Source organism: Cyrtonyx montezumae, unplaced genomic scaffold (assembly GCF_038088225.1).
Source record: "Cyrtonyx montezumae isolate F1298 unplaced genomic scaffold, pur_monq_1.0 scaffold_9, whole genome shotgun sequence".
In the NCBI taxonomy this organism is placed as follows: Eukaryota; Metazoa; Chordata; class Aves; order Galliformes; family Odontophoridae; genus Cyrtonyx; species Cyrtonyx montezumae.
The window spans coordinates 13,498,007-13,519,809 of record NW_027072100.1 but is presented as its reverse complement, the minus strand read 5'-3'; the positions used below and the strand labels follow the sequence as shown (position 1 = coordinate 13,519,809).

Genomic DNA, 21,803 nt, shown 5'->3' with positions numbered 1-21,803 from the left:
TGCTTAAAATGCCTCTCAGGTATGAGCTGGAATCACAGAATGGCTTGGGTTGGAAGGGACCTTAAAGCCCATCCATGCAGCTCCAACCCCTTGCCACGGGCTGGCAGCCCCCCACCAGCCCAGGCTGCCCAGGGCCCCACCAGCCTGGCCTTGAATGCCTCCAGGGATGGAGCACCCACGGCTTCTCTGGGCAGCCTGTGCCAGGGCCTCCCTACCTTCTGAGTAAATAATTTCCTGTTTACACATAACCTAAATCTCTTTTACTTAAAAACTGTTCCCCCTTGTCCTAAGCACTCAGCTTTGATGGGTTACAGTCAGTCTCTCAGGCTCCAGTCCTCAGAGATGTTTAAGACTCTAATTTGCATCCTCTCAGATAGAAATCTGGAGAGTATTCACTTGTGGGATGATAGTGGGTTGTATTAAATACCGAGCTTCAACTAGTAGTCCAGAGACAGAAAACAGTCTCCAATTTTAGCTGGCAACGAGTCAGGCTCCTTGTAATTGATTATTCACACACACATTCATATGCATGCGTGCACACACACATCCACACACACATTGGAATAACAACTTCACTGCGTTATTCCATATATGTGCCCGGAATAACACCCGTGGAGGCAGCGCCGCCGCTGCGCTGTCGGTGGCAGTGTCTGGGGTTTCAGGGTCCTGCAGCAGTGAGTCCCAGCACAGGCAGTGCTGACCTCCGTGGGTCCCACCCTGCACTGCTGGGCAGCGATCCCACGTATTCCACATTTGCTCTGCTAATACGGCCAGGAAGCGTTTTACATGCGTGCAGCACGAGACACGTGGAGAGGGCCTGGTGGCATTTCAGGGATGGAAAGTCGAACCCTGAGCTTTTGGTGTGCCGTGAAGATGTGAGCAGGCAAACCACGTCCCAGCTGCTGCCTGGGAGCAGCAGGATGCTTCAGCCCCGCATGCACAGCCCCGTCTCTCCTTCCCTGCCCACCAAAGCCCAGCTAATTCAGGACAGCTCTGTGGTAACACATGTGGGGAAGAAAAAGAATGAGAAAAAAAAATTAAATGAAGTGAGATTTTAAAGTCTCTAAGCCAAATAAAAAGGGGCATGACTTCTTAATTGAAAAAATAAGTAAATAAAGGTTAAGAGAAACACACAGCTGGAGAAAAGGCAGAAGAATACCAATTACCTTTCTTTTTGATTGCTTGGATCAAAGATCAGTCATTCTTTTTCATATAATGTTTTGTATCCAGCTAAGGTGTGTATCTATCAGCTCTGAAAAAGATTTGCAAAACCATTTTTGAGAAAAAAAGTCACCTTTGACCTACGTTGCAAGGCCAAGTGTTAGTGTTCAGCTACTCCTTCATTTTGTGCTTTCATTTATTAAAGGACATTTCAGCATATACAGTACATAAGGCAGAACTCAACCGCTGACCTTCCTGTTTGCTCAGATCCAGCACCATGTTTTACCTTTTTTCCCCCTTTTCTCAACTGATAGTATCTAGAAATAAGTATGCAGAAAAATACACACCTGCACTGATGGCAGTAGGGTAATGCTGGCAGCTTGGTGCGAGGCCACAGCAGCTCCACGTGTCCCTAACCCAGCTCAAGGACTGCTCGCTGCTGTTTGCAAACCAATCTGATGGGAGCATCCTCGTGGCTCAAAGAAAACAGGACACACTCATGCCAGACCAAGAGTCAGTCCCTTTTAAGTAAAAGATCTAAGCACAGTGGCTGTGTAAATTAGACCTTGCTTTAATTGTTAGGAACGGGAAAAATAGGCCTGAAGAAGTCAGGAAAGTTACAGTCATTCCTTCAAACACAAATAAAGCGATTTTTTTCCTCACCATTTGGCAATATTTAAAACTCAGATGCTTCTCTCTGTCTCATCTTTTTAGATTTCTTTTAAATTTATTTATTATTTATTAAATTTGGCACTTCCTGCAAAGCCACGTGGAAATTAAAAAATATTCCAATAATAAGGAGGAAAAAGTACATCTTATGAACTAAACTAGTCTTGAGTACAAGATTCAGATGTGTCTTTGCTGCTGGATTTCAGGTGACTATATATAGAAGAGAAATATTTTAGTTGGCTCCCTCAGGTTGTGCAGCCACGTATCAAACACTGGAACCTACCACTCAGTACACAGCCTATTTCATACTCTGCATCCTGGAAAATCGGCCTCTGCACATGCAAGCACAGCTAATGGACAAACCTAGGTGTATCGGGCACAGCGAGCCCAAATCCAACACACTGGGGAAAAATACGAGGGGGGGAGGGTTCATAAATCAATAGCAATGAGAGGATTTTTCTGGAAAACTGGGACATGTAACTGCCCAGGGGTGCTCAGCTGTGAGGTTTTACTTTCATTTCACATCCCCCGCTCTAAAGGCTTTTACTCCTTATTGAAATAAGGTCAGTAGAAACATCCTGGATCTGTTTTCTTCCCTGGGGCTGCCATGTCCTGGAGGTGCTGAGTAGAAGCGGGCGGCCCGAGGTGCTCCTCGCAGACAGACATCCCTCTGCTTTTGTTTGTTCACACATCATCCTCCAGCAGAAATTGTTGCTCTGCAAACTGCTCCCTCCATCAAAATTCTCCTCAGCACTACGAAGCAAAGCAGGGAGCATGGGTGGGGGTAAAGGGAAAGCTGTGCTGCGCTCCCTGTGCTGAGCGCCATGCATTGAGCTGCAGGGTGCCTGTGCTGTTCTGCCATGCTTCACTTCAGCTCGTTACACAAGTGGTTACAGTCTTGTAAATCAGTAATAAATTGCACCTGAACCCGTAAGTGATTAGTAAAAACTCATTACACTTCCATGGCCAGAGGACTTTCACACAATGAATCAGTAAGAGGAGAACTGGGTGTTAACGGGATGTTGAATTCCCTGCTGGACCCCCGTAACAAGGGGCTGAAAGCAGAAGTGCAAGCAGTGCATGCCTGAAATGACACTGTGCTGGGGGAGCGGTGCTGAGCGCTGCACTGCGGTGAGCTGAGGAAGGTGCTGCGAGGAGGATCAGGTGCCAGAGGGTTCGTCATAAGGTGCCAGAAGGTTGGTCATGTTGGTTATTTGCAGGACATGTGCCCACGTGCTCTGGCTTTCTCATTCTGTGTTGTGGACTGCAGCAAGAAGAAGGACTGGTCGTACTCCTGAGTGCGATTTCCCGTTTGTCTGATGGATTTCAGTGCTTTTTTAATCTGAATATCATAAGATAGGTGCAAACCCTGTCTATGTTTTGGAGGAAGAATCCGTATCAGCTGGCTATGAGAAAAGTATGCTTTCAGGCGTTACATGTGCCGAAAGGATGACAGACACTGCTCAGTTACTGGGTAAACCCTTTCAGCCTGCTCAGCCGCTGCGGGGCCGGAGCGGGGCCTGGCAGCTCTCCCATGAGTGTCAGTAGCCACTTCGGGAAGAGCACCTTGAAAGTGGAAAACTATTTCAGCCTGGGTGTGATGAGGAACTCCAGGCCACCGTGGCTTTGGTTTGTAGTAGCTTTCCATAACAAAGTCTTTTTTTAACTGACTTTCTTTCTGCTCACATATATTTAGATATGACTTTCATTCTGCAAGACTCCGATGCCAGAGAGTTTTGGCTGCAATCGTAAGGGAAGGACACGTGTTTGAGTCATGCAGTTGGCTCTCTCTAGCTGATAGTAAGTTACTGAGAAAAGATGAAGTTTGTATTTAGTTAACGTGCAATGAGACCGAGCAAAATACTCCAAGCAGAGGACTTGCATCATAAATAAATACACAAAAACCGATACCAGAAGGAGATGGAGTTCATTTTCTAAAATCACATTAGTTTGCTAAACAAATCCAGAAATACCACGCTGATGGACTGAGCCTTAAGAAACGCCAGGCAGGAGGCTCTGTGTTCTCAGTCCTGACCTAACCCTGTGGCTGCTGCGGAGCACCAGGGCGAGCTGAGCTGCTTCTGTGCACACCGGGAGTTCACTACACAAGCGCTGAGGAAAGCAGTGCCACTTGGTTCTGACATTAGATTACAAACAGCAAAACCAAAGGAGGCTGGCGACGAGTTTTTCCTGTAGCAGCCTGCACCTCGTGGTTTGAGCACGAATGAAATCTGTACCAGACACCGCAGTGCCTCTAAATGGGAACCTCACGCATCGCTCTGCAGCTTCGCCGTTCCCCCAGATTTAACCCATTTGCGGAGAGGTGATGCGAGTCACTCAGCGACACGCTTAGAAAATGGATGGGAGAAAGCTGTTTTCTTCTATTTACAGGAAATAACTGAGGGGTAGGAGCTGAAGAGCAGTTACAGCGTGGCTGGGATTAGCTGAAAGTAACAGGAATAGGCAGTGCTGCTGCTTTCTGTAGCTCTGTCACAGAGGAACTACCAGAACAAATATTTAATGGAAGGGAAACAAGCCATTTAACAAATATTTAATTGAGGGGAAACAAGCCGTGTTACCCTTCCCTTCAGGCAGTTTTGCAGGGGATGAACAGTCAATAATGTAATCTATTTTCCTCCCTTGAGCACCAGTGCTTATGTCTGCTAATCCAGATCACTATTTACTGGCTCTGATTCTCTGGCATCTTATCTTCTGGGGTGTCTTAGCTTTGCAAGGCTTGCAACGCAGAATCTGCTTCTCTCCAGCAAACTAGGTTTCCCTGTGAGCGTGTCTGAACGTTGAAGCTGGTTCTAAGGTGGAAATATCGAGCAGGAAACCACGGTCCCAAGGCACCAGGAGAAATGCACACATGGCCTATGAACAATTCTGAGATGCACTGAGCTTTCCTATGCACGAAGCATGCAAATATCCCTCTACTTGCAATTACTTTGCTTTCACAAACCACTTTGGAACACTGAGTGTGAAGGAGGTATATGTACATAAAAATGTAAGTACATAAAAAATGTACTTTACTTTAAAGAGGATTTGGGGCAGTAAGTAGCTGGTTATTAGTGAAAAACACTGAGAATGGGAACGTATGAGATTACTTTTACATGCTACTACATATTACACACTATTTTTCTATCACAACTCCACATCCTTCAGCAAATCCCTTCGTGGGGGCAGGACCTTCTCCCCTCGGTGAGCTCTGTTCAGAGCACTGCTAGCTGGAGCTGCCTCTGCAGGTGACTGAATGGTGTGGGCACTGCTGGAGGTGGGCGGGTTTGGTGATGGCACTCCAGGACAGCAAAGCAAATAACTTTTTAAAGCTACAAGTTCCAAGTTCACTGGGAAGAATCCAGACTCCACTCAGTATAGTTAAGTGGTTACTGACAGAGTGTTACAGTTCACACAGAACAGTGTCAAGGAGGTGCCACACACAAGATGCTGCCTGCCTGCCCACATCCCTCTGCTAGCTTTTTTTGTGTGCTTTGGCTGAAAGCCCTTAGAGGCAGGAACCATTTAACTCCTTTGGAGTCAAGACAATGTCTGTCACAATGGAAATCTCATCCATGAGGGGTTCTCACAGTACTGAAATATAATAATAAAAATAATACAGTGGACTGTATGCACAGATCAGACCGTGATGAACCGAAAGCGGAGAACTAATTCTAATTGATGCCTGTAACTAACAGGAGTGTGGAAGAGAAAGTGGAGCAGACACTGTAACTGACCTTGCATGTCAGCTCAAGAAGGCCAGGAACCTCTGACGGTAAACAGCCTGAGAGCATCAGAAAAATGTAACTGCATCATCCACAGACTTATAACTCTCAATCTGAGTCAACAGCACGAACGATAAAAATTTCATTCTCAGTATGAAAAGAAAAAAAAAAGGAGAGGAGGAAAGGGGGGCTGTGAGTTACCAGAAGTAGAACTGAGCTCCTCCACATCCAATGGCTTTTGCAGTGATTATTTTTAACTGAAGTGCAGCCAGAGGTATTGAGGTTGGGCAAATCCCAGCCTCATCTCATAACCTACATTTGTTCAGAAATGAGCCCGCAGTTATTTGCAGACCTCCATCCCAGTTCCAGATCAAGATGTAGGAACAACAACCACCCAAAGAGAGTCCTCTAGGGAATCCTTCCCAAGATCTAATGAGCCATCCCAAATGTTCCAGCCGTGAGCTCTCTGAGCTGTGTACGTCCCCACGCAACCCAGGCAGGATGCAAAATGCACTGCTCAATGCAGCGTCTCGGGGGTGTGCTGCAAGATACCTAGCAAGACTGTCCTAATCCTCCCCAAGCTCTCCTCAGCTGTATGACAGCATTCTCCTCTAAACACGAGTTTGCACAGCCAGCTCACGAGCTCTGCGTCTGTAGCTCATATTGAACCTATTAGTTTGCATTTAGCCATCCATTGCTACACTTCCTGGGTGAATTCCAAGCCAACGACGAAGGCTTTGGAACCACACTATGATAAAACACCCTCTTGCCTAAAATAAAGACAAAACTTTCTTACGTGTGATGTGATCTCATCTGACTACAGAACACGTTCAAAAGCAATTGGCAGGCCATTCCTTCAGCTAGGAACACAGAGCGAATGGGAACACTGTCTTGCAGTTGGGGAACTGGCCACAGACAGCTGGAAGATACAGCAGTAGCAGATCTGAAGGCCAAGATCACTGCAAGTCTTTCTCAGTGGTCTCAGAAGGAGAGGGACTGCCAACATGAATGAAATGCCCCAGATAATACGCAGCGTAATGAAACCATCAGATGCCACTGCTGTCTTCTGCAAGGCCAGATTTTAAAAAGCATTTTGGTAGCTAACTCAACTAAATCACCGTGGATGAGACATCTGCCCAATTAAAAAAAATAAAAATGCACAAGGACATAAGCAGACATCACCTCCCAGGATTCCACCTGAGCTGTATTGGCATTTCCCTGACACAGAGGGTGGAAAAAGGTTTGGTAACCTCCAGGAGAGGAAGTCCTTCACAAGGAACTAGGGGCTCTTTTGGGATGCCCAGGGGTGGGACTGTCCTTGTAAAAGGGCTGATCTGTTGGCAGGGCACTCCTGCACGCTCCTTGCAGCATTGCCACGAGGAAAGCTCACAGTGCATCTGTGCAGCACCAGCTGAGGCTGCAGGGAGGGTCTGCTCATTGCTGACCCTGGCTGAGATGGGAAGGATCTGAAGACACAAAGGCTCACAGCCTACTGTCTGCAGGCAGAAGCAGTGTTCCAGAGGCTGGCTGTCTCTGGTGGGGATTTCCCCATTTTCTCCCAAATGGGGCACCCCAGAAACACCCCGTGGCAGCCTTTCTGGTTCACTGCCTGTACATGGCACTCGGTATGGCCCTGCTGCTGCACGGGGGCAGCATCAGAAGGGCAACAGAGCAACACGAGGGCGGTTCGTTTGGTTGTGCTTTTTTCTAAATCTGTAATGTCATCTGCATCCAGCTGTCAGTATTTTGGAAATCGGATGGGTTTTGTTTTCCTTGAGTGGCTCAGCATGGCTGAAGCTCCAGCTGCAAAAGCTCAGTGAGCCTGCTTCCTTGTCACCCTTATGGGAACTCCATCATAACTGCACCAAAGGAGAGTGGGGTGGTCAGGACCTGCACAAACAGGTATCTGCAGCAAATAATGCAGCAGAGAAAACATCGTAGTTGCAGCCAGCTGCATCTTGACTCCAACATCATCTGATTTTTCTGAAAGTATGGTGATGCCTACACCACGAAATGCAGCACAACACATGCAGTGCACACTGATAAACTTGTCAAACAGCATGGCATTGCTATCTGCTTGCAATTCTTCTGCTTCCCTTCTATACTGTTGTCTATGTCACCAGTAAAAAGGCCACGGAGCAGCAGCAGGACAGGTTAGACATGAGTGATGCCCACGTTTTCCTTCCTCTGCACTGCTCCCATGTCCACTGTGATTCTGTGAACTTGGTCTCAAGATCACGATAATGCCCTCCTCAAGCGCACTTGTTGCAGGAGGGGTGTTTGGAAAGGGAAGGCCTGGTGGAGGGATTACAGCAGGAGGGGAAAATGGGGAGGGATGGAGGTGGGGACTGGGATCCCACACAGCTCCTTGGCCACTCACACCCACGGGGTCTGCGAGGAGCTACAAAACACAGCACTATCCTGCAAACCAATGTGAGAAATACTGGGAAAAGAGCAAAGAAAAAGACCAAAGTCTGCAGGGAAAAGGGAGCAGACAAAACCCTCTTTAGAGGATCCCAGATTCCTGCAGATAAGTGTATCGCAGCCAAAGATAAACAAAGCTGCAAAGTAAATGCACAAATAGACACTGTGGGCTGCTTGGAAGGTCACTGAACCAGAGGAGAAGGGATTACTTTAATTTCCCCTTTTACCTGGAAACAAAAATAAACCAAGAAAACAAAATGACCACACTATCTCTTTAAAGGATTGGAAAAAACCTGTCTGAGAAGGAGGGCGGCTGGGAATGCCTCGCTGAAGGTCTGCTCTTTTCCATCCCCCACCAGCAGCACCTCGTGTGTCTGCCACCAGGCTGCTGGAGGCAGGCACAGTGTGGGAGAGGCGGGCTGAGCAGCGAGAGGACGTGAAGTTTGCTGTGCTGTCCAGAAGACGAAAACACTAGTGCTGTTTATAGAGGGAAACCCAATTCGTCAGCCCAAATGAATTCCTGTGCTAATCCATGCAGGCTTCATGTTTTCCACCAGCCCCAGCCACTGTAAAGACTATCTTTAGGAGGCACAGTGTGCTTGGAAAGGAGCAGCTGGAAAGAGGGGACGCTTATGCCATCTTGGAAGGCTTTCTGGTATGGAAAAAGAGGAATGCTCTCTCGGGTCTCCCCACAAAATTAAAGCATCTTCATCCAGAGCAAAACAGTGCCAAGCACAACAAACAAAAGCGGCTTTCCCCAATTCTCCTGGGCAGCCTCACTGCAGGGCTCACAATGGTTTCCATAGAACTTGTTTTGCTATCAAAACAAATTCCATCTATCCAGGCATGATGGTGCTCACTGCTTTCTTAACTTAACAAGAAAGTTAATTTTCTCACTTCTTTGTCTGCCAGAGCATTTTCGCCCGTGTGCCACAGCCAGGGACTGCCTGGATCACTGTGCATGTGCCGGTGGCCAAAGGCAGCATGTGTCCTGAACATCCTCGAGATGCTTTGCTGCGGACACATGGAGAGCAGAGCGACCTCTGCAGTGAGGCCAGGAGATGCTGCCCTTGGCCAACTGCTCCCGTTCCTCTCCCCAGAGCCACCTGAGTGCAGCGTGGCCGTGTTTGGCAGCAGGAGCCTCCTGCAAGGGCTCGGCTGTCGGCTGCACACAGCTCCCACTGCATGCACGGGAGGAAATGAATGTCTTCTTATCCTGACCACAACCTGACAAAGTGCTCGTAAACATTACAGTCTAACTGGGGTTAATGGCAGCCTGGTTTGCACTGCTGGGGGACGCTGCCCATCGAGGATGTTGCACGCAGAAGAGGTTTCTCCTTGCCTTGTGCACAGCCACTCGCACTCGATGGTGGTTTCTGAAGAGCAGAGATGCTTTTCTGCATGATGGAATAGGACAGGGGAGCACTAAAAGCTGCTCCTCCTCCAAGCCAGCCCTCCTCGCTGCCAGCCCCCTTGGCTTGCCTGCTGGCTGTTAGGACCTTGGTACTCATTCCAAGGAAGAAGACAACACCCCACTCAAAGCCAGTGCGTATGTGTAAAGAAGAAACCAGACAGGGAAAAACGAATGCAATTTTAAAGAGAAAAGACGCACAAAACAACGTGTAGTTAAAAACTACAAATCTCAGACGTCCTCTCTGACTTGCCCTGCTCCTCGTCTGATTCAACCCATGCCAGTTTGCTCTGTGCCCACATTTTCAGACAATTCAGCCTTTAGCAAGCGTCAGTTTGCACAAATACACAGTTACTCCATATTCACAGACGTGAACTGAGGGACACACCTAAGCCATTAGGACAGCTTTCCCAGGCAGTGGCTGTAACCTACAGAAATGCTGAGCCCTACTTTTGGGGTGATGGGGCAGAGCTGCGACTCGTGTCACTGAGGCTGTGCACCTGCTCCATGCACACAACATCTGAGGGCAGGAACTGCTCAGCACCAGCCCCTCCACAGACACCTTCAGAGCCCACTGCCTCCCCATAGGAATGGGAAATCCCAGGGAGCCGTGAGCATCCCCCAGGCAGCAGGAGGTATGTGACCAGAGAGCAGTGGCTGGTGCATCACTCTGCTTCCTCTGGCCATGGGGCTACTGAGCTCCTGGAGCTGGGCTCCTGCCACATCCCCAACGCAGCATTGCTCATAATGACAGATACTGAACCCAGGGGGGTTTAACTGTCACAATACTTTCACCATTGACTCCCCGTCTTCTGAAGTGGTTCCCCCTTCATTTAGTCATTCTCACTCTTTCCTAAGAAACTTAGAAACCAGTTAAATAAATCAGCACCAATTGAGACACTGCAAATGTCATAAGAGTCATTCGTGTGTCTCACTATTTGTTCTACGTTTGACTTGATTCATTCATGAATGATGAAGTCATTCATCATTAAGAAACTGCACCAAACCACACCACCATTTGGGAATCTTTGACTAGGCTCCCCTGGCAGAGCAACCAGGGGGAAGGACTGCAAGCTCACACTCCTCTAATATAGTGCTTTTGCCCTGCTCCAAATTATCCTCTGCACGTTAAAAATGAAGGCTCAGCATCCTTGCACAAAAGAAGAGCGCGTCAACACAGAAGCACTGTAAAAGGATGAAGGGACTGCACAGTGCCACCTGTACACGGTGCTCACCAGGTCTGCCATGTACCTGTCCCGGCTGTGAGCCAAAGCAGTGCCCAGAGTGTGGGCTGGGACCCTGCCCTGCCCTTCCCCGTCACACCTGCCACTTATCCACGTGGGAGAATTCTCCCTCACATGCAAACCAATCACTCCAGCATTGATGGGCAGAAGCCCATCATGGTCTTCATACTAAATCTGGTTCAATGACAATCGAGGGCACATTTTAATCTGTTTCGGAGTGCAAACAGTTTCCAAATTAAAAACCCACAGAAAGATGTGGCTTGATTAAAATGGGAACCGTGTGGATTAACCTGCAGGGAGATGGAGAGGCTTAGACCAGTTTCTCACTTAGTGAGTTGGTGTTGCTCTGCTGAGTCACATGGGCATCACCCCTGAAGTCCTTTGATTCTCGGTGCTTTTGCTCTGGGTTATAGTAGCTGAAGATTTAACTCCTTTATGTCTAACATAATCCACTGCTTAAATCTAACTTGGGTCCAAGTTCTCAAAGTCAATGTTATCAGACCATTAGTCATGTGAACGTAGAGAGGTCAGAGTTTTAATCACCAAACAGACTGTAGTATTTGTAGTAGACACGCACCTAAACTGAAGAGTGGGACAGTTTCCAAAGCTGGGAGTACTTGGATTTAGGTTTCCGCACAGATCCCTTTTAGAGAGAGGATCCATCTGTGAAATTCACAGCTGGATATATGCCCAGATTTCCGCGCTGGCAAAACTGAAGCATGGGGACTTGGAGTGATGATTCAGACACAACTGCATTGTTTATACGTTTCAGGTTGGCTTTTACCTTTCTCTGGCTTCTTCTCGGCAAGCACAGAAGAAGTTATATTACAAAATGAGAGACTGTGACAGTTAGCAGCTGGCTGAACGCTCACGTTAGAAGCCAGTGCTGGGAAGGGAACTTCACGGCCTTCGAGCCTTTGCTTTCTTTCCCCTATCTCTGACGTCCCTGCTGGCATGGCTACAGATGTGCTGCTTGTTTTTCAAATCACAGAAGTAGGAATGACCTATTAGGTCATTCAGTGCTGCTCACAGCCAATGCAGGATTGTCCTGTGCGTTTATCCAGTCTGCTTTCAAAATTCCCCTACAAGCACACTGCATCCAGGCGGGAGCACAGGGGTCCCGTGGGACTGGTGTCCCTACAAAGTGAGCCGGTAGTGTACGGCCACGGCAGCTTCTGCTGGGCAGAAAAGCAGCTCTTGCTGCTCAGCATTTGTGTAAGAAAATCGCTTTGATGGGAAGCTCAGGCAGCTCGCCCTTTCTATTTTAAACTGCAAGGGATTTACGAATAGTGATATTTTTAAAGAAATAAAGAATGAGAAGCAGGCGGAAGGAGAATGAATGTTAAATCATTCAGCGTCAGGGCTTCGTTCCTGTGAGAGACGAAAAGCTGCGTGGGCCACAGGTGTCCCACAGCTCTGTGCTGCCTGCCAGTGGAAACTGCTGGAACCCTGATACTGTCTGCAACTGTTTGCTCTGCTAGCAGGCTGTGTGTCTTTAAGATGGTTCCCTACGCCAGGCATCTTATTTCACAACAGTTAAAGAAATGTGCAGATGTTGTCCAAGCTTTCCAGCACGATGTGGCTCTTTGCAGCTGCTTGCAAGGTTTTGGGAGCGCAGTCTGAAGATGGCCCGAGCTGCCTGCAGCCTCACCCGCACTGCAGGACAGGAACCCCCACATCATGCTGGGCTTTCAGGGCAGAAAACATCCCTCCCCTTTTCTCACTTTCACGCATTCTCAGCACTGACAGCATTTGTAACAAATGAAACTGCGAAGAGCATCAACACCAAACGCAGGTGCTGTAGGCACCCAACAACCATGAGAGTGGTTTTAACATCGGGCCATCAATCCCCACTGCATCTTTTTGCCCTCCTGGATGCTGAAAGACCAAGATATGGTCACAGTTTTAATGTGCTTTGTTGTTGTTCTTGGACCAAACTTGAAAAGATCACTAGGAGAAAAAAGGTAATCTCCTGTTTTGCTGCAGTGGCCTGCATAGGGACTTCAAATCTCTATCAGTATTCCAAGACTCGCTACGAAATGGCAAAGGACTAGCAAAAAATTTGAGCTGCCATGCAGATTGATGGTTACACACACTCAGTTCCAAAGTACTGATGTTAAAGTGGTGAGAACACAGCTAGCTGCTGCTGTAGCTCTCAGGGGGCACAGTTCCCCCAACAACACATCCTTCTGATAAACGAATCCCGCACACTGCATCGTCTTTCAGGCAGTGACGGCATCGGGATTCATTTGGAGGCAGTAAGCGTACGAAGCTGAGCTCATGCAATTACTGTCCACGTGAGAATCCATTCTATGACGTGGGCTGCAGCCCTCCAAGTTCAGCCAGCTGAGAGGCACTGGTGCTGCTGGCGATGCTGTGCCTGCGCAGCCATGGCCGTGCTGGTACAGAACCCTTCCCAAAGCAGCTGGTGGTGCTCCCCCTCCTCAGCACCAGACGTGCTGATGGCAGCGTTTTTACACCAACAGAGCTGTGCCTATACCATGGCTCTTACCGTAACAGCTGTGCTAGCAAAAGAGAAGAACTCAGCCGCCTCAAGCAGCGTAGTTCTGTGGTAAGCTGCCTAAGACAAGCCTGGGGAAAGGTTTCCAGGCAGTACTCCTCCAGCTCAGTGCAAAACGGTGAATCTAGCTCTAGGACCTGCTTTGCAGTTTTGTTATAAGCCATTTCCTATCTTCACATTTCTCATTGCCAACAGCCTCCATTTCCAAAAAACGTTCTCAGAACAGTTCTGGCTTCGACTGAACTGAAAGCCTTTCTGTGCAGAACGCTCAGTGCCACCCCGAGCTGACAGCAAGACCCCAGACTCATTTTTCTTACACCCTGCACTTGCTTATACAACAGCTTTGCCCTTTCTCCAGGCTGTGCCCTAAGAAATGAGGGTGATTCTAGCAGCCACACCTGCTTCAGAGACAGGTAATGTATCCCTGCCAGCAGTCAATCATTCACTTCTAGAAAGCAGATAGTATACTCGGATATAAACAGTAAGAAAGGAGAGTTTGCTGGAAAGACAAAATGGGAAGAGCAGCTGTGCCATTCCTCCTGCTGCTACGTGTGGGCTGTGGTTCACAGGCAGGCAGTGACTCAGGGACCCGGCAGCCTGGGACCCCTCTGGCCAGTTGCTGTTTTAGCATGGCACTCTGCATCACCGTGAGCAAATCGCCCAGCAGCTCCGTGCTCCACATCCATCTGTAAGAGCAGGGGAGAAGCCTTGCCTGCTGCTTTCTGCAGAGGAATTACTGCAGTTTGTGACTGTTCCTCTGCACCGAACGAACAGTGTCACTGCACTGAAAAATGTTATTGTTGTTATCCCTTTAAACTGAAAGTGGATATGGCCTATTTTGGCAGATGTCTCCCAACAGATGGGTGTCTATGGTCTTCTTTATAAGAGCTGTCTGCTGTCTGTGATTCAGACTGCCTAAGGAATGCCATGAGCATGGAGTAAATGGACAGCAAGTCTGGGAAAGGACTTTATTGTGGTTTAGAAGCCTTCAATTCCTAAATGCATGAACAAGTTCTTTTTTTCAAGTGACTCTGCCAGCATTTCAAAACCATCAGTGAGAATCGCTTGATGCCTTCCGAAAGCTAAGGGCTTTCTGCTGATAACTGCCCACTGGTTAAGTCTTCAAACAGCAGCAAATGGTGTGCACGGGGCTTTGCTGTCTGGGTGCATCAGCTCCTGGTGGGACCCTGCCCATCGAGGCACCGGGAGCGCGTCCCGTGCCCATCCTGCGCTGTCAGTTCTTGGCGGCCGTGCCCGTGGTCTCCTAATGGAGTCTGCATGTTCTTTTGAACAGGAAATGCTTTGTAACACAACTTGCCTGTGGGCACTTGCTGCACCAATTACAGATTACTGAGCTCGAGAACAAAGAGGTGCCAGTGGAACTATGGTTTTAATCACTTGATTCATTTTCTTCCTTCCTCTGCTGCTGGTTTTAGATGTATGGGTTTTTCTTTTTCTCACTTTGTTTTCTTTCGCATGCTTTTGGGCGGCAGGACACCACTCAGAAAGCGTATGGGGAGAAGAGCAGCCCTTAGAGAGGGGGCTGAATTTTCAGATGGTGACACAGCCCAGGAGACCTGCTTCTTGATACAACGATCCTTCTCCCTCCCCCTTTTTGTTCTTTTTTCATATCACACCTAGCAAAGCAGGACTCTGTAAGTGTGACTGCAGGACTTCAGTCCTAATGTGACACAAACACACAATAGCAGCAGCCCAAAAATGAAGCATGCAGTGTACCCGAAAAGAGGCATAAGGTCCCATCAGGGAACAGAAAATATCTGGAATAAAGTCAGTCAGAGCATCAGGAATGAGGCTGATGAATACTCAGCCTTGCTGGTGCTCTTGAGCAAAATGCTTTGGAGAACATACGTGCTTCACGTTTAGCAAAGCCCCGTCTGAGCAGAAATGACCACACCTTCTATGAAAAGTAGCTCTAATTAAAAACAGAGCATGGCTTTTTTATGATGCAAATTGCTGCCTGCACTGAACCACAGCTCATTTGTAACATGCAAATTCACTCCTGTCTAAAACATGGGGAACCAGGAACACTTCCCCCCTGCCCTGGATCACTCTTTTTCTCTGCACATTTGTCAAGTGCAGACACACGATGAAGACAACCATAAATCAAAGTAAAACGTCCTCCAACAGCCCCCACTTTCTGCATGGAGAGAGAAAAGCTGCTCAGAAAACAATTCCTCCTGACCATGGAGGAAAGGAAAGATTTGCATTTGAGTTCAGACTCTGGATTTTCTAGCAGTTGAATGACAGAACACGAAAAGAATAAGTAAAGATCTTCCACACTCCCAAGTCTGGGCAACGGTTGCGGTGCTGGGGACTAACATTGCTCACAATGAGGGGGAAGTGCTGGTGAATTACAGGCACACACTGCAGATCAAGCTTCTGAGCAGTTTCTCCTGCACCTGAAATCTCTGGAACCCGTGAGTTCACCATGAAACACCTCTGCCAATCGTCAGTGTGACTGCCCTGCACGAGCACCTGCCTTGCTTCTCCGCACTGAAGATTACCGCTGCTCCAAACATCACTTAAAGATGCTGTATCAAGGGCTCTGAGTGTCAGATGTGGTTAGATAGTTACCATCTGAATAGTGACAACCACTTCTCTTTGTAAAGTAAGAAGCACACAATGTGACAACTAAAGCTAAAAGGAAGACTAAATCTGGGGCAGGCAGGTTGATGAATCAGCAGCTGCACGTCCACTCCTTTGTATATGGAAAGACCCAACACCACAGTTACACTGAACCTCTACAAGACACTTCCAGATTGTGTGGCATCTGAATGCTTTGTCTGTGATGCATTCACCCTCCTCCTGCTTTTCTCACACCATCCCAGTGTCTCTGTGTGACAGATGGGAGCTGTGGCAGGCAGCTGAGCAGCTTCCCAGGGCTGTGCAGGAAACCTCTGGTCCTGCTGCAGCACAGCCAGTGCCCCAGGCCCCAGTCACTCCTGCTCTGCATTCTGCCCTTCTCCAAGTCAGCACCAAAACATTTTGGACGGTGTTGCAAATAATCAGCTTTTTTTTTATAGCTTTTACTTCAGCGGTTGGTTTTGGTGATGAACATTACAGAATCCCTACCTGCCACTTCTTGCCAGCATCACCTGATGTCCCCTGAAGGTATTCCTGACCATGGCTTATCTTCACTCCCAACGTGTTTCCAGCAGGAACGAATCTCAGAGGCAGAAGTGTGCAGCAAAGATTTTGCTGCTCATTTTTCATGTACAGTCCCTTCCTCTGGGGATTCTTCTTTACACTAGTTCATCATCAGAAAGCTACGTGTGTGAGTGTGTATATACACGTAAATAAATTCTGTTAAAGTAATTGTGTTATCTATGAGATGTTCTCCCCTGGTCACATTGAGGAGGGCTCAAACACTGGGACTCTGTACCCCCTCTGAGAGGCAGCAGCTTCAGGAGTGAGAAGTGATGGAGCAGGGCCTGTCCCAAGGCACACAAGAAGCTCGTGGCAGAGCTCAGAATAGAAGCAAAGTCCAGAACATTGAGGCTGTGTGTTAACCATGCAGGCAGAGGACAAGGGTTGAGAAGAAGAGGTCAGAACTGCAGCAAGGGTCGAAAGCCGAATTGTCAGCAGAAATATGGAGAAAGAAGAACAAAGAGGAGGGAGGAGGAAGATGGGGGAAGGGAACAGGAGACAAGGGAAGCGAGTGACACCAGAGCAGTCATTGCCTAACATCTGAACATCAGTGCCAGGGCGTGCACTCGTGCCAAGCCAGGCTGAGGAGCCATCACCTCACTATCTGCCTGAGAAAAATCACAACAAGACCTAACGGCTCACTTATCTCAGAAGAGTTTTCTGGATAAAAGGGATTTGAGGGTAAAGCCTCCATAATCCTTTGGGTTTGGTTTCTTTTAATACTATAAAGCACAAAAATAAACTTTCTCCTTAGGAAAAATATGGCTTTTGTTAAGTTCTGAGTCACTTCTCCCCAGCAGCAAACAAAGTGGCTTTTCAATTCAAGTTTGAACATTTCAGAATCAAAAGTTTTGCAAAGTCCTAAAGTAAATCACAGTTCTCCAAGTCACACTCCTAACTGATGTAAACTCACCAAAGTCAGTAAGGAGCTGGATGTGGCCAATGTCACCTTGCTTGCCTTGTGGAGCAGAATTGACCTACTAACTCCCAGGCAGAAGCCTGGAATTTGATTTCTAACTTGCTGCTGTTCTGCCTAATGGCTCCTCTTAGCACAAAGGTCAAGCACATCCCTTGTGAGCTATGCTGTATTCACATGTTTCTGGTCTGATTCAAAATCCACTGAAATTAAAGTTGTGGTCTATTTTGGGAGTTCGTTTAAGTGAACTTGGGCTCGACTGAAGTTTGCTGGCTTTAACCTCACTTTTCCTTCTTTCTATTTCTCATACAAGGTTTGTGCCAAGTATTTCTACATAGAAACCTGGAGGAACCCCTCAGCTAGGCATACCAAAAGTACCTTACAACACAGCATTCATTTTTATCATCAGAAAGATTATCTTGCTTCATTATCACGCCCCATTCTCTGAGCGGGAAGTGGATTTTAGCTGTTTTTGTGCAGGTCTAGCAAATCTCCTAAATCAAATTCACTGTTAAAGCCCAATTTGACACTTCTCTGCAGACAAGGAGATTGGCAAGAACTCTCCAGACCTTACTGTCGTGGCACCAAAAATGTATTAACCACATTTCAGACAGAGCCTAATGGAGAAAACACTGCAGGTTCTATCTACCTTGTCCACATAAGCAGCAAAACTGTGTGACACAACCACAGAGCATTCAGTACCTCAACCTAGGAGAAAGATTCTTTCAAGAGCACAATTTTACGATTCTAGTGGGTTACTGAAGGAGAAATCTCAAATCATGCACGCAGTTACCTGGACTGTAAGGACAACAGCAGGGAATACATGCAAAAATCAGGTCTTTACTTTGCAAAAATGTCCTGTATTTGCAGCAACATATCAAGCAGTCTCACTCTGCTCCAGTAAAATCAATGTAAGTTTTGCTAGTGGCCTTTATGATTGCACTAGTCAGCAGCTAGTATTAATTTTTGCATTGATTTCCTCTTGCAACAAACAGTCCTACTATTTTAATAAAAGAACCACTGAACCAACTTGCCAGTATCTGCCTACCTAAGAACAAGCAGGATATGTTCAAAGAAAGCTTTACTCTAACTTATATTCATTCCTAAAGGCTAAATCTGCAGAGCTCACAACAAAGAAACAGCATTGTTTTGGTTATCAATGTCCTACTGTTCATCTAGAACATCTGCAATAGTTTTGCCTGCAGCACAACCCTATTCATTACAGGCCTTGGTGGACTGTTCAATGGGTGGTTTTTTTTGGTACAAAATGTACAGAAGCGTTTTACAGAGCAGACTTTGCCCTGATATGAATAATAAAAAATAATTTTAAAGTGCGTTTTGTTTCAGTTTCTCCATTTTTCCAAGTAACGCTTGGCAAATGGAAACAAAATGGCAGCAGCTTGAAACGTAAAGGCTCAGACCATGTCACCAAGCAAGACAGAGGGCTCCTGCCCAACGCTGCTTCTGCTCGGTTGGCAGAGCACAATGCCATCTACCAGCAGTGCGATTGATGAAAGACAAAAAACATACTTTCATGAGCAAACAGCAAATACCCACAGTCCTCTAAAGGAGGCCACATCATTGTTGTGCCGAGGAACAGGTGGGATTTACAAGCCATGAACTTCACCCCTCCCTCCAACCATCGGACCCGTACAAGAGAAGAGTGGTGCTTACCGTCATCCAGGTATGCTTGGTCCAGATTCTGCTCCTGCTTAATAGTGACTCCAGCTGGTAATACTTCCTTCTGGTCGCTGACTGGTGGTCCATTTTTTGCTGCTCGTGGGCCTGAAGCTGTCTGCTGCTGGATCACAGTAGGATATGAACTCGGACTTAATCTTTGCGCTGGACTGACTTGGGGCTGGCTTGGTCTTGCAACATTGGATGTAAAATTTTCACAGCACATGATGTGCTGAAATTCCTGGTGACTTCCACACCTCAGCTGCTGGTTGGTTGGAGAGTAGTGAATCACTGGAGAAGATTGCTGGTTGCCTGGAGAGTGGTGGAGCACTGCTGAAGTTTGGCCTGGGGAACCAGCATGCACTAGCACTGACCTATGGGTATCTGAAATAGCGACCGGTGTAGCCATCAAACTGGATTGCTGGTAGCCCAGCTGGCTTGGGCTGAGGCTCTTGCTTCTTTGGTACACTACTGCAGCAGGATTCTGCTGGTGGTATCGAGAATCAGGAGAAGAAAGGCCTGAGCGCAACTGCTGGCAGGGAGCCATAGTGGCCACAAGACAGGAAGGGGATTCGGTGACCATTGTGTGCTGTGAATAGTACGGCTGTGTCACTGTTCCCAGACCACTGTGCACTGTATTGCAGATTAAGGCTGGATCATAGTCATCAATGGGCTCTGTTTTGATTGATGGTACTACAATAAAGCATGCAAACAAGCTGATGAGAAACAGAGAGGTTTTCCTTGAAGTAAAAAGAGATTTAAACCATTTACAAGATCTGCATGTGCGAGCACCTATCTCACAGGCATTACGCTTAACAAAACATATATATGCAACCGTGAGAGGCTCTCACTTGAAAGCTTTTTATGCTAAGATGTTCCAGAAAATCTTTAATCAATTATTTAACCATAAATTTCTCAAAAACGAAAATTACGGCATTTTAACACATATATTAATTCATTAAAGAGCCATTCTGTAACATAAGCAAAACAAGAAGCCCATAAGTGAGTGTTTCATGTAACATTTGCATCTCAAAAGAAGGGTGAGTGAGCAGACACTCAGTGACACGTACAACATTTCGGTTTTCTGCCAAACATTTAGCTGGTGACCAAAGGCAGCGAAGAACCACTTTGGGGCTGTCCTACAGGCCATCTGCTACAAGTAACATCCTCAGTACAAAGACCACCCCTTAGGAAAAGCTGCGTGAATCTGGGTATGGGTAAATGATGGTCTTCTGCAAACTCTGACGTTCCTAAGGCTATTTTCTGGGGGGTCAAATCTTTCCCAAAGCTCAGTACATAAATATCATACAATAGGAACCATATAACGGTCATGCAACAGTGCTATCTCTGGAAAGTGTAAGCTTTTCTGCTCTGCAGTGGTCTGTTTCAGAGGTGGGGTTTGTGTCAAAATAGAGTCACACTTTTCAATATTATTCGATAGGAGAACAATTCAGCACCGTATCAGTGATATCCTACACAATCCCTACATCTGAGGAGAGGATCAACAATTGTTAAGTTGGAGGAGATTAAAATAAGAAGCAGGATGAGTGTTTGCCTGTTCTTAGAGACCAGTCAAATTAAGACTTCATTTTGAAGCTCGAAAAAATCCAGTACTGTTATTTTATGCTTTCTGGTTTCCACAAGCACCACACTCTGATTTTCTCACAACATTTTTCTCCCAGCCAAAGCTAAGTAATTCTGGGAATCTCATTAGTAATCCTGTTGCGTTTATTGTGAGATTGCTCACCAATTCCCAAGAGTTAAAACATCAGAAAAGCACTCATTTTTTTCTCAACAAGCCCCATTCTGAAGAGTATGTATTACTCTTCTTCCTCCATACCAAGCCCTTGTTAATTTTCCCAGATCCGATGTTATCTTTCTGTTGTACACGTCAACTGAGGAAGGCAATGGTCATTGTTTTCACAGGGTCAAATCGTGTCACAGACTGAGTCTGCTCCCACTGATGTTGCTGGCAAACTCCCATCAAGAGAATGAGGCAGAATCAGTCCATGGCCTACGTAACTGTCCCCGTAAGTTTATGGGAAATCCTCAATCTGAAGTCATGTGCATCCTTTAAACCAAACAGTGGTTGAGCACTTATCAGAAATTAGCCGAATCAAATTAGTAAAATCTAGGTCCTCATATAATGGCAAGAAAACAACACTGCAGAAAGTAAAATCCCACTCATGAGAACTAGGCAACAACTTGCTCCGTCCCTGAGAATTACCTGGGTGATAGGTAAAATGCTGGGGTTGGCTTCTTTTTCTTTTACCATTGATGACATAGAAATTCACCTTCACGGGTGTGCGGATGTGCTTGTTGCGGTACTCCGGTATTTCCACAAAAAGCATGCTCTGAAACAGCAAGAGGAGACAGGGCAGAATCAGTAACTGAGGCCAACAGCAGACTGTGGCGAGCATCTCCCCCATTACATGCCCAGGGACCAAGGAAGAGAAACCTTCCCATTCATCCCTATCAAGAAGAGTATGTGAGGAAGAAAGGAAACAAGGACAGATGGTGAAAAGAGGAAGACTTCTGGCATTAGGAGATCGGTTTCTAGGCACTGTATCCTCCTGGTGCATGACATTGTCCTCAATTTGCAGATACCTCAGCTACAAATAAAACACACGGAATGGGTGCTTGACAAACAGCTAAGTGCTCTGTGTCAGTTAAACTTGGTTATTCTATAGATCTCTTATACACAGCCAGATCTTGGTTCCATGGAAATTAACAGCGAGTGCCCCATGCTCTTCTGCAAGGGCAGGCATGGCCCATGGCAATGCAAGTGCTAGCTCCTAAATGTGCTGAGCTACTACAGTACAGTCCCAGTAGCAAAGTGAACAATGAGACTCGTTCCCTTGAAAGACCAGTGTTAATTTTAAATACTGTA

General features: G+C 46.9%; 1 protein-coding gene across 3 annotated transcripts in view; it reads right to left on the bottom strand.

Annotated features, from left to right (window-relative positions):
• The window catches only part of NFATC2 (nuclear factor of activated T cells 2), a 77,554-nt gene that overhangs the window by 3,154 nt on the left and 52,597 nt on the right, over positions 1-21,803 (bottom strand). For 2 of the 3 annotated variants that reach the window (XM_065754046.1, XM_065754044.1), the window contains exons 8-9: positions 21,141-21,267; positions 18,911-19,606 (exon numbers count right to left, since the gene is read on the bottom strand). In XM_065754046.1, coding sequence (XP_065610118.1) covers positions 18,911-19,606; positions 21,141-21,267 — 823 coding nt within the window. Of the gene's footprint in view, positions 1-1,166; positions 1,253-18,910; positions 19,607-21,140; positions 21,268-21,803 lie in introns of all 3 variants that reach the window. The other variant, XM_065754045.1, reaches the window with a different exon arrangement.